This window comes from Ahaetulla prasina, chromosome 4 (genome assembly GCF_028640845.1).
Source record: "Ahaetulla prasina isolate Xishuangbanna chromosome 4, ASM2864084v1, whole genome shotgun sequence".
Classification (NCBI taxonomy): Eukaryota; Metazoa; Chordata; class Lepidosauria; order Squamata; family Colubridae; genus Ahaetulla; species Ahaetulla prasina.
Window position 1 is genome coordinate 113,546,926 of NC_080542.1, and position 19,696 is coordinate 113,566,621.

General features: G+C 36.0%; 1 protein-coding gene across 7 annotated transcripts in view; it reads left to right on the forward strand.

Annotated features, from left to right (window-relative positions):
- Nucleotides 1–15,066, forward strand: part of ICA1 (islet cell autoantigen 1) — an 80,247-nt gene extending 65,181 nt beyond the window's left edge. For 2 of the 7 annotated variants that reach the window (XM_058181528.1, XM_058181527.1), the window contains exons 12-16: nucleotides 323–403; nucleotides 574–615; nucleotides 6,843–7,115; nucleotides 13,559–13,654; nucleotides 14,157–15,066. In XM_058181528.1, the coding sequence (XP_058037511.1) occupies nucleotides 323–403; nucleotides 574–615; nucleotides 6,843–7,115; nucleotides 13,559–13,654; nucleotides 14,157–14,278 (614 nt within the window). In that variant the 3' untranslated portion in view covers nucleotides 14,279–15,066. The remainder of the gene's footprint in view (nucleotides 1–322; nucleotides 404–573; nucleotides 616–6,842; nucleotides 7,116–13,558; nucleotides 13,655–14,156) is intronic. The other 5 variants (XM_058181529.1, XM_058181531.1, XM_058181532.1 and 2 more) reach the window with 5 other exon arrangements.
- Nucleotides 15,067–19,696: the final 4,630 nt, after the last annotated feature.

Consider the following 19,696-nt stretch of genomic DNA (forward strand, 5'->3'; position numbering starts at 1 on the left):
AAGCATTTGGTGTGAGTTTAAATGGTCTCCAGGGGGTGGTAGAGGACAGGAAGGCCTGGAGGAAAGTTGTCCATGGGGCCGCAATGGGTCAGACACAACTTCGCAACTAACAACAATACTTTCATTAATTACCTTGTAATAATCTAGATTTATCAAAAATATTTTCTGATTAATAAAACCCTTTTTACTGAGTAATCATTTCTTCGGGATTATTTCAGGCTAAATGAAAAGCCCAGTAGTAAAATGATCAGATAGAAAAATTTAAGAGGCACTGGCCATCTTGAGTATTGTTCTTTACTTTGCTGAATTTGATTTTACCTAGAAAACATTTTGGTTACAGCAGAAGATGCTAATGACATGCTGAGTACTTTTGGAGAGAACTTCAATCACAGAGAAAATTCAGGTATGTTTTTTAGATATGCACTGCAACTATATAACTATTTCAGAAGTAAGTTTCACTGAGTTCAGTGAAACCTGTTCCCAGAATATTTTTAATAGGATTACTTCTTCTAAATATGAAATTTACAGAAAAGTGTGTAGATAAGTTGTTTCTTCAAATTTTCTCTTTTTTAGAAGTTATGGATCACTTATTAGAGTTGAAGCATGGAGAAAATGGTATGTAAATGCTTTATTTGCTACATCAATTTTATACAGATACTAGGTGTTTTTCAATGTGCTCGTTGACCAAATATAAAAAGAACATTCAAAAGTATTACAGAAGTATTACATAAGAACATTCACTTGTTACTCTGGTGTCAAACTTTATTTATGCATTAGCTATTCTCCTATTGGGTTTTCAGCAAGACATGTTTTGTGGACCACATTATACAGTTTGTAGAAAGCTTGTTTGTTTCACACTTATCCTGGCAAGTGTTGAAACAGCTAGCCTATAGAGTTGTGGGTGCTTCATAACTGAAGGCTTTTAAGAAGCAACTGGACATCTATTTGTATAAGGTATGGTATATAGGGACACTACTATATAGGGATAATATTGTATATAGGATCTCTTGCTTGAGCAGGGGATTGGACTAGAAGACCTCCAAGGTCCCTTCCAACTCTATTATTCTGTATTCTGGCGACTGGCGACCCCCAGGGGGAGGGCCTTCTCTGTGGGGGCTCCAGCCCTCTGGAACGAGCTACCCCCAGGGATACGCCAACTCCCTGACCTCCAGGCCTTCCGGTGTGAGTTGAAGATTGCAGGACTGGCCTAATAGTTTTTTAATGGGGTTTTTTAGTAGTTTTTAGAATTTTTAGCCTATTTAAATTAATCTTTTAAATTTGTTTTTAATGTTTATATTTGTTGTTCTTAGTTGGCTGTAAACCGCCCTGAGTCCTCCGCAAGAAGGGCGGTATAGAAATTGAAATAATAAATGAATGAATGAATGAATGAATGAATGAATAAATAAATAAATAAATAAATAAATAAATAAATAAATAAATAAATAAATTCTGCAGTATTGACTAGTAAAATCTAAAGCTTGTTTCTCGTATTTCAGCAATAGATGATTTCAATTCCTAAAACTTTGCTATATTTTCGGATAGTGTCTTGGTATCCTACTGGGTTCCTACCCTACCTGACTTTAATAATTAAAATGATTTTAAATAAAATACAAAGTTGGGAATGGGTAAAACATCAGCCTCTGGTATATTATTTATTTAAGCATTGCCTTTTGGCATCATAAAAGTCTTGAATAGAGACAGATAAATCTCTTTGTTGCAGGGGAATAAATGTTGGAAATAATGTCACGCTGCTGTTATGCAAGCTCTATCCTTCTTGTGAGATGATGTCCCATCTGTGTACAAAAGGACAATGTTTGCATCTCAACAGTACAATACTATTATTGTCATTTTGATGACAACACTAGAATCTGTGGGTGCATTTGAGTAGGGAGAATCTGGTAGGTTAGTTTGCTTTTGTGTAACTGTTATTCTACAACTATTCATGCCCAACATGACAGTATTTTGTAAAGAGTACAGACTCCTAAGATACCCATTCTGAGTATGCCCACCACATGCTTTCCAAACTCAGATGCATCCCTGATCCCAAAAATTATTGTCTGTCTTTGCCATGTTTGGTTTTGACACAATTCACATTCTTTTGGAATATTTATTTTCACTTGATTCAGACCCAAGATAATGATTAGTATTTAAGAGAACCACTATTTTTCCAGCTTTCTCTATCTGAATAAATGCTATCTTATCCTATAAATGTTATATTTGTAAGAAATAGCTTGATATACAATGTATGGTGAAAGTATATTGTTGTATATGCCATAATATTTTTTAAGCTTTTTGCAGCCTATAATGTTTTTAGGAAATAAGCATCTTGTTAAATCCCATAGCTATTACGAGCTAATGGAAGTTATAAAAACACAAGTTATAAAATAATATTTGATACCCAAAGCATGAGTTTATTTCTCTTGAGAAATAAGCAATCAGTGAAAATAGATTTTCAAAATTGAGAAGGTTAGTAGTGTCTAACTCAGAGTTTCCAAACCATGTCAATTTCCAAAATATAGATTCAACTCTTAGAATGCCACAGCCAGCATATCCACTGCTGAGAATTCTCACCTTTAGTTTGCCAGGCTTAGGAAATATTGATCTAATTGATTAAGACTTGGATGGTAAACGATAAGCCAATACCAAAGTTTTAGGTTAGAATTTTAAAATTCAGAAGATGACACTGGCAAATTACTTATGAATTACCAGAAACAAATATATGTATAGGAAATAGCCATGCTCAACTCAAATTAAGTATTACTATTTAATATTCATATTTGCTCTCCTTAGTTCCTCCTATATGACCTATTGTTACTTATGTTTGTGTCATCTAATCCAACTTGTCCTTAGTAAATGAAACTGAATTTAAACCACATGTATAATTGTTTTAAGAAAAAAAACTGAATACATAACTTTAGCCTGTGTGAAGCTCAAAAGCATAGTTCCATGACTATCACTTCAATAGCATGAATAATCATAAAAGCTGAAGCTGTAGGTTGTTTAGATGTTTCACCAATGGCCATTCTCATTTGAAACATCCCCCCACCGTAATCTCACCGAATGGAAAAAATGGTAATCATAATACATAATTTCCATATTTTTTGATTGCGTTGCAGAATCATTTATGAATATGAGAAAGTGAATATAGATTTTTCCTCTTCAATATGCCAAGGAAAGAATAAATATATGGAAAAAGAATTAAAAAATAAAAAGAGCAAAATATCAGCAAAGCAAGTAGTTGCTTTGTTCCAGAGGAACTTCTAGGTGGCATGATGAGTGTGGTCCCAGAGAGGATGACAGTTTCCCACCTGGATACACTAGTGCCAGGTGGTAACAGGTACCACCCTCACCCAACTGCATTCATGCCAGACCATAATACCTAATATACCTACCGTCCCATATCACACTTACACATTCATGCTACACTGCAGTCCCTGCCCTTCCCATATGCACCATGCGGTGGCATCTGTTTGCATTGCACTGCAGGACCCTCTCCCCTGCCTGCTCTTGTGTGCAGCTTCCACAGCACTTTGGTGCCATAACACCAAAACTAAATTAAATAACATGGTGTTCCACTTTAGTCTTAGTTTCAAATTATTACATTGCTTCACAAAGCAGCTTTGAACTAAGCCTTTAAAAAAAAATCTTCATGAAATTGATTGCTTTAGGAATTTTGTATAGCCTTATAATTTGCTACTTAATTCATTTTCTGATTTATTTAACAATCCAGATTTAGTTCTTTTAATTTATTTTTTCTATTTAAATCTTCAAGGTTATCTGTAGTAGTGTGTGTGTGTGTACACGCGCATGTGTGCGCTTTTGACTTCTGGCAAAATAATAGATGCAATTTACATAGACTTCTGTAAAGCTTTTGACTCAGTGGTACATGACAAACTTCCCCTAAAAATAAAATCCTACGGCATCTCCGGACCCCTCCACAATTGGATAACAGCATTCCTGTCAAACAGACAACAAGTGGTCAAAATAGGCAGTGCCCTATCAAATCCTGTTCCTGTCAATAGTGGCATTCCCCAAGGCAGTATTCTTGGACCAAGACTCTTCATATTATACATTAATGATCTCTGTGACCATATTAAAAGTAATTGTGTTCTCTTCGCTGACGATGTCAAACTATTTAACACTACCAACAATACAGGTACCCTTCAAAAAGACCTTGACTTTGTGTAAGAATGGTCAAAAACTTGGCAACTCCAAATCTCAACCAGCAAATGCTTTGTTTTACACATTGGGAAAAAGAATCTAAACACTAAATACAAACTCGATGGACATTACCTTACAGATGACCCCCACCCTGTTAAAGACCTTGGAGTTTTCATATTCAATGATCTAAGTGCCAAAGCCCACTGCAACTACATCGCAAAAAAAGCTTTAAGAGTTGTAAACCTAATCTTACATAGCTTCTTCTCCAAAAACACTACACTATTAACCAGAGCTTATAAAACATTTGCTAGACCAATTCTTGAATACAGCTTGCCTGTCTGGAACCCATACCACATTTCAGACATCAATACAATTGAACGTGTGCAGAAATATTTTAAAGAAGAGTTCTCCACTCCTCTGAATACAACAAAATATCTTATGCCACCAGACTTGAAATCTTGGATTTAGAAAATTTAGAACTCCGCCGCTTCAACAGGACCTATGTTTAACTCATAGAATCATCTATTGCAATGTCCTTCCTGTTGAAGACTACTTCAGCTTCAATCACAGCAATACAAGAGCAAACAATAGATTTAAACTCAATGTTAACCACTTCAATCTTGACTGCAGAAAATATGACTTCTATAACAGAGTTATTAGTGCTTGGAACACACTACCTGACTATGTGGTCTCTTCTCAAAATCCCCAAAGCTTTAACCAAAAACTCTCTACTATTGACTTTACCCCATTCCTAAGAGGTCTATAAGGGGCGTGCATAAGAGCACAAACATGCCTACCGTTCCTGTCCTATTGTTTCCTTTCATTATATCCAATTAATATAGTCATTACATACTTATGCTTATATATTATATATTTTCATGCTTATGCTTATGTATACTGTTGTGACAAAAATAAATAAATAAATAAATAAAAACTGCCTGGACAAGTCTTCTTAAGATTTAAAAGTGACTTGCCACTTCCTGTTTCCTACTGCCAAGGGAGAATGACTTACCCAAGGTTAACAGTTGGTTTCAAGCCTAAAATGAAACTAGAATTTATGTTCTCTTGGTTTCTAGCCTTGGTCTCTCAAACTAGCTGGTTTAATACTGCCATGCTCTAAATACCATTATTCAAATAAAGGCACCCAGGTCGTCTCTGTTGTTGCACCCTCCCTCTGGAACAGCATTTTCTCAGATTTATATGGTGCCTACTGTATCTTTGTTCAGACACAGTAAAAACTTGACTCTCCACCCCCAGGCTTTGGGTTTTGGTAGATGATGAGCTTTTCACAACATTTTCTCTGCTGCATTGGATAGTTGTCTCTTTCAGATACCTTTTTTCTTTTCTGCTTCTTTTTAAGTTGTTTTCATTGTTTGAAGAGTCATTTTGGAAATATGTAGCCTTATAAATAAATTAAATAAGTTTTAAATTAACCTTTCCCAAGATGGTTACCATCTTCCCAAGATGGTTACCATCAATCCCTAGTCATTGTAATTGTGGGTCATGCTAAATTTGTTATACTGAACTGAGGTCCACTACTTCAAGACCAATCAGCCTTCCATAATAAGATCACTCTTTTTCAGCCAAACTCTTGATTTTATGCTCAGTAAGAATACTGTCACTAGAAAGTAAACTCTTTGCTAGGTAAACTCTCCCAGGACTTTTATTTACTAGCCTTGTTAAATTATATCTCCTTTTACAAAAAGAATGAAAACATTGCCAAAAAACGAATTTCATATTTTAGATTATTAGTGAAAATACTTATTTGGTAAAATTTTGGGGGTGCTTTTAAAAATTGGAAAGTGTACTACAGCGTCTCTTTAACAGAAGTCAGAGCATGCTTTCGTGCATAAACTAAGATAGTTAAGGTTACTATGAAAGATGAGAGATCAGAAATTTTCTGATTACAGAATGATTCCAAAATATAAAACTGGAGAACTATATTAAGAATTTTATTTGGCTCAACTATTTATTTAAATTTAAATAATTGTGCCCACATTAATCAAGGGTTATATGGAAAATTATATTTACCAGATGGAACTGTCTGTCTCTATTTTAATTGATGACAACTCTATAGGGTTTCAGGCAGAAGTCTTTCTCATTCCTATCTGAGAATTTTTTGTATTTGTTTGTAAAACATGTACAAGGTAGCAAGTATAAGTATGAACATAAGCATGAAAAAAGGAAGTAAATATAGATAAATGGGGACAGTAAAACAGGGACGGTAGGCACGCTGATGCACTTATGCATGCCCCCTTTACAGACCTCTTAGGAATTGGGTGAGGTCCACGGTAGACAGTTTAAGGTTGAAGCTGTGAGGGTTTGAGGATGTAAAAATGGATTCGGGTAGAGCATTCCAGGTGTTGACCACTCTGTTGCTGAAGTCGTATTTTCTGCAATTGAATTTGGAGAATTTACCTTGAGTTTGTTTCGATTATTGAGGTTGAAGCTGAAAAAGTCATTGACAGGTAAAACATTGCAACAGAAAATTTTGTGTACTATGCTTAGATCTATCATAGTACTTACTTAGTACTTATACAGTGCTTAGATAGTATTATGCTTAGAATTTTATATGTACTCTATTTTTGAACTTATTCCCTTTGGATAGATCTGGGCAGTTATTCCTTATATTATTTCTTATTTTAACTAATCTGTCAATCTGTATATTATTATTATTTTAGCAGTATCAAAGGACCAGCTTGTTAGCACCCTTGAACCTGAACCTTCTGATAAAAATGACATGGTATTATTGAATGAGATTCTCAATGCATCTTCTTTGGATGATGGTGAATTCAGCAGGGAATGGGTAGCTGTATTTGGAGAGGTTACCCTTGCTGAGACAGGGGCAAGCTCTTCTGTGGGAGAAATGGAGAACAATCAATCATCATCATCAGGCTTCCTTCCTTCTCAGCTTTTAGACCAAAACATGAATAATTTGCAACATTCTCTTCAAGGTAAGCTTGTTTTCATACCTGACATTTAATCTCAAATTAGTCATTTGTCTGGTGACATAATTGTTTCTGCCATTATTTTGGCCGAAGGTAAAACAGGAATGTGTGTAGGTGTTTAGTGCCAAATTCTAGTACAGTGTGTAGCAATGTTCTTCCATTGAAGCGACAGAAAGGAAACAGTTTCTAAATATCCACATCCACTTTAAATAGTCATAGTTTTCTATCTTATGTGAATTTATCAAATGTAATTTAAACTATGGTTTATCAAGCAATATGGATTCACTGTACTTGTTTGGGCAATATGCAATTGATACTGCAACCCAGGCAATGAGAATAAGAAATTACAGATGGTCAGAACCAGCAGTGAGTTATTTCCTGACCAGTGAAGACTTGCCTTTCCCTCTAGGCACTGGATTATTGATGGAATGGGGCAATTGATAAATAAATTTGAGTTTATCAAGGCCTCAATGATGTTTATTATTTCAAATGGTCTTTTATTGTATTAAGTTTTAATTTTGTTTGCTGCCCAGAATTCCTTCTGGAAGATGCATGCCTATATGCTTGTTTAGTAAATAAATGCAAAGGGATGAAATATTAGGGAAATCAAGTTTGCTTACAAAACTTAAAACAATTGTCTCACATTTTACTTGAATGTAATTACATGCATACATATCCTGGGAAATTTGCAAATATAATTTCTAGAAAGTGGTGATTCCATTCCCTATATTACTGTAATTTTATTGATAGATTTTGTTTAACTTTGTTAAAATTATAACCAGTTTTGCTCTCATTGAATATTGATTAATTATTGTCACACTTTAAAAGATGTGTATCTCCAGGACAAGATTTAAAAGAATAGATGCTTTATTAAATCACCATTCTTGTTGTTTTAAGTTCTCCCCATACAGTGAGACATATTCTCTGCTGCCAACATTTTATGTTAATTTCTTTGCTGTTTCTTGGGCAGATGGTGGCTGTGGGAGGGAGGCATTAAGGGTGAAAGGAAAAATTGTCTCATTATTTTTAGAATGAAGGGATGACAAGTGTGAAGGGTACTTAATTCCTCCAGGGTGTTAATGTGGGTTGGGTTGGTTGTCATTTGTTGATGGGAAAATTATTCCTCTGACTTTGCTCAGGTAGAAGAAATAATACAGTAGCAATAAAAAGAACGTACTTAAAGGAACACTATTAGGAGTGGCAGATCTATGATATGAATATGTCATTAGAATTTCAGTGGTTTGGCTTAATAAATCTGAATAGAAAAATAGCTACTTTCTCAAAACTGGGGAAATGCTAAAGACAAGAATATTTTAGTTGGTGTGATTTACCTTGGAAAAGAATCGCCTTGAGGCGTGATGGGCAGCAAACAAATTTAATAAATAAGTGTATTAAAAGAAACCAAAAAGATCTAAACATGGCAAGAAATGTGTATAACATTTCTCACAGTGGTAACTGCTTTCCATTAAACAGCAGTTAAATGACAGAAGGTAAGAATTAAAAGCTGGTGAATGGAGACAGGTCCTCCTATAACCTGTTTAACAGAGACTTTTGGAAGAAAAATCATTTCAACTTCCATTATGTTTCAGACAGTATGATCAAAGCTGAATAGTCTGGGAGGTAAACTCTATATGTTTGGCTGTAGTGATAGAATTAGTAATAAAACATATGGTTCCTGAAAAAAATCACTACAAATATGTGGCTTTCTGAGTGTATATGCACATGTACAACATAAACATACTGTACAGGTAGTCTTCGACTTACAACTATTTGTTTAGTGACCTAATCAAAGACTTACAACTATTTGTTTAGTGACCCAATCAAAGTAACAGCTTTGTAAGAGAGCAAATTTGGAAGCCATAGGAAAAACTATAGGACTGCCTTAACTTGGAAGATCTTGCAGGCATAATGGACTCTTTTTGAATGGTAAAATTTTACCATAGCTGTAGAGGTGTGCACTGTATAAAACTTGTATGGTAAGAGAAATGAGTATACCAGGATAAGGAGGTATGAAATTGTACTCCAAAAAATTTACAGATGTGCACCCTTTTTGATTGGAGTTCCCATTTGTTTATTTTATTTTATGATAGTGTCAAGCAAAAAACTAAGACCTTGGTTTTCTGATATTTTATTAATAGTTTTTGTTCCCTGCAGACTAAGGCTATTGCCTAAGTGCTTTTCTCATTTCCATCTGTGAGGTAGACGTAATAATAACATCGGCATACAGATAGAGTGGCCAGATGATGGGCTGGATCAGCAAGCATTTGAATTATTGGATTTAGATATAAATTGAAAAGTAATGGGGCAACTTCTTTGGTGTTACATATAATCAGTGGTGGGCTGCTGCTGCTTTGGATTGGTTCAGGTGAACCGGTAGTTCTGATGATCAGCTGGTCTGGCCCACCCGCCCTATCCTATCCTATCCTATATTTCCTTCTTTCTGACACAGCTGATTTGCATTCTACTTACCGGGGCTGCCTTAGAAGGTAAGTAGCTAAGCTTCAAATTGCTTAATTTGGAACACTGCGCGCAACGTGTTAGGTGCGCACGCATGCTCACCAAAATGGTTCTTAAACTGGTTGCAGCCCACTACTGCATATAATATAGTGTTTGGCCTTTTTACTGATACAGAAAAAGGACCTGTCCAGTCAACTCTCATTTATAGTCTCCAAGGACTTTTAAAGTAGAGAGCTAGAATCAAAGAAGATAGTATAGTAAAGATCCCAACATTATTTAATAGGAAAATGGAGTTTGCCAATTCTTATACTTAACCAAAGGCATATTTCATATTTAATGTAAATTGTAATGTTAGAGTAAAATATTGTTAAATAAAAATAAATATAAAATTATTAGATCAATCAATCCATAATCCAATTAAACAATTGCTCTGTTTCAGCAGCTTGTGTGTAAACCGGAGGCCGGCAACCTACGGCTCCAGAGCCGCATGCAGCTCTTTGAGCCCTCTGCTGCGGCTCCCTGCCATCCTGTCATGGCAGAGGGATGAAAGAGCCATCGTCCTGTCACAGCAGTGGCATGGTCAGAGCCTTAATGTGGGAGTGAAGCACCCCTGCACTTGCTTTTGCATGGCAACAGCATTCCGCCTTCATCACAGTTCATTTGCTGTTGCCGCCAGCAAAAAGGGCTGGGAGAGAATGGCGGGAGTGGATCTTACAGGATAGGGGCCATCCCCCAAACCTGGCCTTCCTATTCCCTTGTCAGCGGGTCCCTTGTCAGAAAGAAGGGCTGGTGTGGGGAAGCATTTCCCCTCTTGCAGCCCCCTGGCCGGCTATGGCAGGGCTAGGAGGGCGCACATGAGAGGAGAAGGAGGGAGAGGGAAGGAGGAGGGAAGCCTCCATCATGGGTTCACTCATTCCTCAGCCAGCCTGGATTTCCAAAAGGATGAAAGAAAAACAAGTAGTGAAAAGCCCCAAGGAGAGCACGTAGGGCTTTCCAAGAGAGAGAGAAGAGACACAGAGACAGGGAGCTAGATACACACACACACACATACATACACACACACACACACACACGGAGAGGGGGGGAGAGAAAAAGAGATGAGGGAGAGGGATGAGAGGGAGATAGAGAGAGAGGGAGATAAGAGAAAAAGAAATGAGAGAAAGAGGAATGAGAGGGAGGGAGAGGGAGGGAGAGAGAGAACAAGAAAGGAGAGAGAGAAAGAGAGAGAGGGATGAGAGGGAGATAGAAAAAGAAAGACAGATGAGAGAAAGAAAGGAGAGAGGGAGAAGGAGATAGAGAAATGAAAGAGAGGAGAGAGAGAGGGAGAAAGAGAAGGGAGGGAGACAGGGAGGTATCTATATCCCATAGAAAAGAAAACACGGGAAATCACAAAACCTGGGTAGGCATGGCTGGAGCGTCATGTGACTGGATGGGAGTAAGTAATGTTGAGTTGGCCATGCCCACCTAGGTTTTGTGGCTCCTGGTGTTTTGTTTTCTGTGGTAAACAGGCCCTTGTGACTCTTTTGAGTGTTTAAGGTTGCAGACCCCTAAACAATTCAACTCTATTATTGAACGAGGCAGGCAACTTTTTCAACACTCTGTCTCCCCCTAAATGAAGGGTAGGTATGGACATTTTGACATCATTAAAGAAATGGGAGCTTTTTTTCTCTTTTTATTTTTTGTGGTTTGGATTTTTTTAGAAAACAAAGATATGTAACTTGAGTAATTACTGAAATAATAAAACAGGGCTGGCAGGTTGGAGAAAGGCAGGATTGAAAATTACCCAGTTATATTAAAGGTAAAATATTTCTTCAGAAATCATTCATTTTGTTGCTCAGGTGTTTTATTTAAACAAAACACCAACCAGTTACATAGCGTTGCAATAAATATATTTTAGAATAAATTAAAATATCCACATTAGAAATTCCATAGTGCTTCTTAACATTCATTGTACTTACAGAAGTACCAAATTTGCTATAAATTTACTTACTGGGGAGTCCTGCTTTGATTCTAAAAATTTTCCATCACGCTAATGTTTTTACTGATGGGTTACTAAATTGCCATATATTCCAAGTTAGCAATAAACTTTTGTCAATTTTTCTTAAAATTGAATATATTAAATCAGTTTTCACATGGTCAATCTCTAGTAGAAAGCACTGTTGTTTATTTCTTTATATATCTGCTAATCAAAAAGTGACAGTCTGCTTCTCAGTCTTTTAAAATCAGTTTGCAGCACAATCTTTGCTCTTTCCTTTAAAGAATGCAATTATTTTATGGTGAAAAAACAGTTAATATTCCATCATTCAAGATAAAGAGATTGAAAAAACAAAATACCAGTGAAAGAACAAGTTATCCCTTTTATTCAAAGATAGCATTCTTCCTCTCAGATGAAACTTGATATCTCTGCTTGCTTTTTTTACATCAATATTGCTTAATAACCCTAAGTTGGGGAGAACTTGTGTCACTGTATCATGGCTGATCCCAATCTTCCTTAAATAATAGAGGATTGCAAATGCACACAACATGCCATTTGCATGACTGAAATGTAAACTGTGATAACTATTATTTATTGTATTTAATCGGCAGAGAACAATAGCATTTTTGCTACAATTCTGCAAATTGGAGAATTAATCTATAAAGTAAGATTTATATAAACTATATATAAAGCATTTTACTTTAATCCACTCTAGCTAAACACTGGACCAGAAACCTAGTTCAGCTTGCTATTTAGCTCATTTCACACCTGAAGCTGAGAGTAATCATAGCACATTTCTATAAAACTAAAATAGGTACTCTTAAAATCAGTTTGCTTATAATCTCAGTTGAGACCAAAACTTCTACCGCTAAATGACACAGTTATGAAGTAAATAACAAGGTTGTTAAGCAAATCTGGATTCCCCCATTGATTTCACGTGTTAGAAGCTGGCTAAGAAAGCTGCAGATGGCAATCAGGTGATCCCAGGACACTTCAACTTCATGCCAGTTGGCAAGTGTCTGAATCATGTTGGATCATGTGACCATGGGGACATTGTGACAGTCATAAGTACAAGGACCATTGTACTTCACATTTGAATGGTCACTGAATGGTGCTATGTTGAGGGCTATCTATGTTGGTAAAGGTTTTTCCTGTCTAGTGGTATCGACTCTAGGGCACAGTGTTCATCTCTGTTTCTTGGCTGAGGGAGTCAGCATTGTCCGAAGACATTTTCCATGGTCATGTGACCAGCATGACTAAAGGCAAAGGCACACAGAACACTGTTACTTTCCACAGAAATGGTACCTATTATTCTACTCATTTACATGCTTTCAAACTGCTAGGTGGGCAAGAGCTGGGGCAGGAATGGGAGCTCAGCCCAGTGCACGGTATTTGGATCTTGAACCTGGGTTTTCAGCTTTCCAGTTGACAAGCTCAGTGCCTTTTAACTGCTGAGCCATCACACCAGTGGTGGGTTGCTACCCGTTTGCACCGGATCAAGCAAACCAGTAGCAGGAGGTTCCACTCACCCACCCAGACACTTCTGTGCATGCACAGAAGCACCACGCATGAGCATGCGCATGAACATGAACATAGCAACGAGATTTGGAATCCTCCCCTGCATCACACACCTCCCCCTCTCCATATTGCTACCTCAACTGTAAGGCTTTTGCTTTACTAACTCTATTTATTTCTAATTTGTTAATAACAGCTTATCCCAGAAGAATTGCATTCTGTTGATGGATCTCTTTCTTATGTTTAGAACCATCCCATGTTTAAGCCAAAATTAAAATATACAAAGGAAATTTATGAAAAATTAAAATAATACAAAGAAAAATATACAGGCTTAAGGTAGCCTTAGCTCTCTAAATCAGTGACAAAGCAAAATGAACAGCATTTCAGGACATGTCAAGAGTTTTGATTAACAGAAAATGGTTTGGGTATTGTTGCCTTGATTGATTTAAAATGATTAATTACTATTGATTCATAGAAGTGCAATTCTTTTATTGAATCTTAGGTTGGGCAGCCAGCAGCATTAACCCATCACCTGCAGTGCAGACAGGACAGAAATCCAACAGCTTCAACCCAGATGTCAACAAGACATCAATGAAAGGTAACTAATAAAATATAAGTTTAAAAAATGTTATCCTTGAGCTCAGACTTCTCCAGAACCCTGCATACTCTCAGGTCTATTTACAAAGAATAGTTTCCTTTGAGGCTATAATTTATTTTTACTGCACTCTGACTAAAGTATTCATCATCCTTGGAATACATGTACAAACATGTACATAATTTGGATTTCACTTGTCCATTCTAATGTTGTATTTGCAATTACATTAACTGTGTGATAAATTACTTTTGAGAAGAGTCTCATAAAAACTAGGCTTCAAATTTACATACACAATGAATATATAAAGAGAAAGATAGGGTGAACATACCGGATGCAGAATACTTTTCTGATCATTAAGCATACGGGGCAAAGGGCCTTCTTAGATGTGTCTAAAATCCTTTCTTGAGTAATGCCTCCTAAATCCATTTGTTCTCATGTCATCCTTCAATAACTGCAGTAAAACACAAATGCTGACTTGGCCAACATTGTGCTTTCTTTTTTGCAGAAGCTGGAAGTTCTTCTAAAGATCTAACAGCTTGGTTTAGCCTCTTTGCTGATCTTGACCCTTTGTCCAACCCAGATGCTGTTGGGAAAACAGATAAAGAACATGAATTACTCAATGCATGAGTTGTCTGCCTATGGTAAATCTCTATTCACCAATCATTAACACTATCTTGGGCGTTTAAGAAAATTTAAAACTGAACCAATGCGTTGTTGTACAACTTCTCACTTTTGTGCCATTCTAATAAAATCACAGGATTGACCTTTCCCTTTCTATAGGTTACAGTTATTAGCTCTTGTTTATATAAACAGTTTACACCCATTTTTGTAAGTAGATGTACTGAATGAAATTTTAATTTAAAGGGAATTGCTGACTAGATTAGTGTACTTGGTGTCACTTGGTTCTTGATAGAGCAGTCACATGGTAAATAAAAAGGTAAACTATAAAAGAAAAGTTATTTTTGTATGTTTATTCTTTGCCTAAATAAAAAAGAAAATCATGTAATTGGAAATTGCATGGATTGAATTAAAAAGACAATAATGTGTAATAAATGCAGCATTAGAATATAAACTAAATTTCTATTCTTAGTATCAGTAATGAAAAATCTATACTTTGGGGCTAATCATAAGAAAATTATAGTTGACTATGAATCTATTCTGCTCACTCTCTTATTTTAAATTATTAAATAGGATAGCATAAGTCCAAATCCACTGCCAAGACTACATACTTTTAGAGTGTTCTTTTGTGCCAGCAGTTTCTGCTATAAAAGAGACTAGATTTTATTGCCTTTGCCACTATGTGCATTCATGATAATCTTCGTTTCTATATAAGGCTCTTTTCATTGTAGCTGGTTTCATACTACCATGTTCTTAAGGCTGTTGTAACACTCTTCTTTAATAAAGATGGTTTTGACAAAAAAGTATGTGTAAATGACCTTTTTTATCCATTGGAACATAAAAAATTAAAATGATAGAAATATTTTCACTTGTAGTCAGAAATTTATAGTTAATTTTATTGGAAAGGTAGTAAACAATCTGCTCATAAGGAAAGAGTTATTATCAACATGAATTATCTCAGGTATTTATTTAATTAGTGTCCAACTGCTTGGGGCCAGGTGACACTCATGGCAAGGAAGCAAGCAAACAAACAAATCGGCAAGCTAATCTTTGTAGAAGATGTTCTTTTTAATCTATCTACTCTAATTGTTTCTGCCCATCCAGTACAAGGCAGAATAGATCAGATGGGTTCCCTATTGATAGACATCATTTTGTGGGGCCATGGAAACCTGCCTTCTCTGTCCCAATACATGTCTTCTGAAACAAGAATTCCCCCCATGGATATATTCAGTTCCCACCCTTCAAATGTTCCAGGACCTTAAGACCTAGCTTAAAATCTGGACAATTCCCAGGCATAGAGATACTTATCGAGCCTTTGGCAGTCTGAATTTGTTATACATATGGTTTTATGGGACTGGTCATGTTCCTTTTTTAAAATTATTCTTTTAAAAATTATAAGCCACACAGTGTCTATTTAGAGTCAAAATATAGTTTAGAAAGTTTCCTGGAAATTCTTAGACCAGATAATATTACACTGTTTTAATATTCTCAGGATCCAACCAGAAAAACTCAATGTTGCAAAAATAAATCCATCCAAGTTGAATGTTTATTTATTCATAATAACATAACATTAAGATTTAAAGTGTTTGTTTTTCTTTCAGTTTTGCAGAGCTAATTAAATTTAAGCAGATATTCCAATACATACCCTTCCTCCTTTTCCTGCATAGACTTTAGAAGAGATTGGAAAGCAGTAACTTGATGCATCTTTACTGCTCTACTCTTTCAAGCTTTACTATCACCCTGTCTTCAAATCTAATGCTTCTGCTATTGTATTTAGTAGTTTAATCTTAATATAAATTTAACCAAAGAAAGGGTATTCCATTAATAATTACCTAAATTTAAAGGGTTAGGTAAGTCATATTAAGCTAAAATACAAACTTTCAGAAAACCTAGAGACAAGCCAAACCCATCTCAAACATTTCCAATAACCTATATAAAAATTGTCATTGTCCAAAGAAATTATATCTGCTTAATCAGATAAAATGCTTATTAGTTAAAATAAGAACACCATAACAGAACATGAAACCAATATGTGGAGCTTGTGGTTGGAAGCTGGAATCCTGAAATATCAAAGAGGAAATGCTACATGGCCCAGGAAACTGACTACATGGCCCAGGAAACTGAAATGAAGCAAGTGAACTTGCATCAACTTCTGATGTCATTCTTCTTTAATATGATTTTCTTTGCTAATTCTTAAAACAAACAAAACGATGGGTAGATAGCAACAGCACTTAGACTCATATACTGCTTCAGAGTGCTTTACAGCCCTCTCTAAGTGGTTTACAGCCTTCTCTAAATGGTTTACAGAATTAACATATTGTCCTCAACAATCTGGGCCCTCATTTTACTGACCTCGAAAGGATGGAAGCCAAGTCAACCTTGAGAATTGAACTGCCAAACTGCAAACAGCTGGCAGGCAACAGAAGTAGCCTGCAGTATTGCATTCTAATCACGGTACCACCTCGGTAGATGGAGTATACAGAATCATCGAAAATGTTTTTATTTATCACATTTCTTCATTGCCCATCTCATCTAAGTGACTCTTGGTTGCTTTACAGTAAAAAATGTTATTGGTAGAAAGAGATGGAAGAGGGTGATCTAGTTTGGGTGGCTGGCTGACTTTAGGCCAGTCACACACTCAGCCTGTGAAGTCAGGCTTGGATAACAAACCTGTCAATTCCTGTCACATTGGATCAACAATTAGTTGATCAAAAGTTTAAAAAGCAGACCCTGCATTTGCAGGAAAACACTAGAAAAAAAGGAATGGTGAAAAGAAAATCTGCTTAATAATTCTCTTTAACAAATGTTAGTTTAAAAAGTGAGGAAATTGGAATAAAAATTATAATATCCCTCTCAATAGACATATACGAAATGAAATTATTTTAGTCTGAGATGATTGCCCATTATTTTAAGTCTTATTTGGTAATTTCAAAACAAAACAAAAAACTTGATGTAGTACAGGACCTTCTTTGAGCGATATTTATTGCATAGCTAAAAAAAATTTCATCCAGTGTTGAGCTGCCTTAGTGAAGTGAAAACACAGCATTTATACCCATTTATTTATATTTGTGGATTTCATTCCTCATACCAAGTCTAACCTGAAAATGAATGACCAAACCTAGCAACTGTAGAAAAGGAGAGAAACTGGAATGGGATTGGCCCTTTCAATAATTCTGAGAACTGCTTCTTGGCTTCCAGGGCGGAATTATAATGAGCTAATGCTGTGTGAAGATGCAAAAAGCCATCGTAGCTGAGAACAACATTCTGGCCAGCTCAATCTACTTGGATCAAAGGGTGATTGTGAGATTGACCAAGTATACTCCAGATGGTGGTTCCTTCCAAGTACAGGAATAGAAACATTTTTGCAGCACACTTGGGAGTTGAGGTGTTGGGGTCCTCAGAATTCCATCTACGCAAACAAATCAACTGGCCTTCCTTGGCTCCTTCCAGACCCAGTTAAAGTGAGATGTCAGGGACAACACTGTGTTCTGAAGAATATTTTTAATTAAGTTTTACAATTTTTTTAAGTCAATAAACTTAATTCCCAGTGTTCCAACTGTGATAATTATCCATATGCAACCCAAAGTTTATAATATTAACAGTATTATTAATATTTCTCATTTCTTATCTTAAAATAGGCATCACATTACTGCACATATACACATAGCTGCTGAAGCTGTTTGTTTATTTGCCAGATTTAGGACTCTGGGCAGCTGTTTACCTGAGTGAGGAAAAATGTTAGTGATATTTTCTTAGTAAGTCCTCTCCATTTATTAAAATACAGTGTAATCATCTGTTTCTATTTTTGATAAGAACAGTTAGCAAGCGTTAACAATATTACATAAGTTACACAAACTAAAGATGGACAGATACAGGCAGTATCTGTCTGGCCAGAGTCCCATCTTGTCTGCAAAGCTACTTCCCATTTCATTCTGCTACATGTATAAATCCAGACAAGATGTGCACAGATGCAGATCCCTTTTGTTACTTAACCATTTACTTTCTGTCTTTATTGTAGTGTTCAGTTTCTAAAACCACAACTCATCAGACATCTGGACACTTGAAGGCAGATGGGTGGGTGAAACATTACGCAAATGTTTAATGACTAAATAGACATTTAGAAAATGCTAAGCGCAATCATTTAAACACCATCTCTTTATAGTCTTCTTTAAAGCATGGGAGGTTGTCTCATTTTTCAGCAAATGATAATTTGTACATTTATTTTATTACTACAAAAATGTCTATACTGTTCCATAACAATACTTTGGCTACTACATCCAGGAAGATTTCAATAACAAGAATTAAAGCAACAATATCATAAAACTGCTTGGAGCCCTTAAGATTGACTAGTATATTATTTGCAATAACCCAGAAAATATATTAGAAAATGTATTAAAAATAAACACACAGAGCATTTCTGCTCATTTTCAAAGACAATATTGTTTTACTGGCTTTCTAAAACTCAGTAGGAAAGAGCTTGTCTGATCTCAAGGAGCATCTCCAGAAAGAAATATTTGATCCTGGCTTCAACTCCTCCATTTTAAAGATCTTTTGTAGTTTCTATAAAAAATATTTACTATATACAATTCCACGGGGTTACATAGGAACAAGTGTGCCTCTACTCAAATAAAACCAGTTATTCATCACTGCGTATTGTCTGACATCACAGCTATAGTTCAAACTGTTCAAACAAATTAACAATTGGTTCACAAACTAGGACTTTCTCTCCTCGCTTTTTTTATGTTATCCCCAAAATTTGTTCCAGAAAATCCTTTGACCATTTGAAAAGATTTTGAGGCCCTGCTTGAAGCTGCAGAAAGTTCAGTTCCATCAATTTCACTGGAAATTTACCTTATGAGCTTATATGTAAAGATTTCGTGGAAGCAGTGGACAACCTTAATTAATTGTATTCCAGATTATATTACAGATCTCACTATATTTCCCATCAATTGTTTACAGTGATGTACACTGTTTACAGTATTCTAAAATCCACTTGAGCTATTCTTCTGGTTTCTACTGGCATTAGATCCTCAGGCAGCTAAATGGATTGAAGCTGCAATGGTAGAAGGAGGAGGCCTGATGTGAATAGATTGCAGTGGCTTTTAAAGAAGCAAATATATGACTATGTCAGATTTAATTAATTTGTATACCGCCCTTCTCCCAAAGGACTCAGGGCGGTTCACAGCAATAAAATGCACAATACATACAATTAAAATACTAATAAAAACTTATTTAAATTGGCCATAATTAAAATTTGGAAGTAAAACCCATTTAAAACCCATAACTTAAAAACTAACCCAGTCCAGCGCAGATAAATAAGTAAGTTTTGAGCTCATGACGAAGGTTCGGAGGTCCGGAAGTTGACGAAGTCCTGGGGAGCTCGTTCCAGAGGCGGGGCCCCCACAGAGAAGGCCCTTCCCTGGGTGT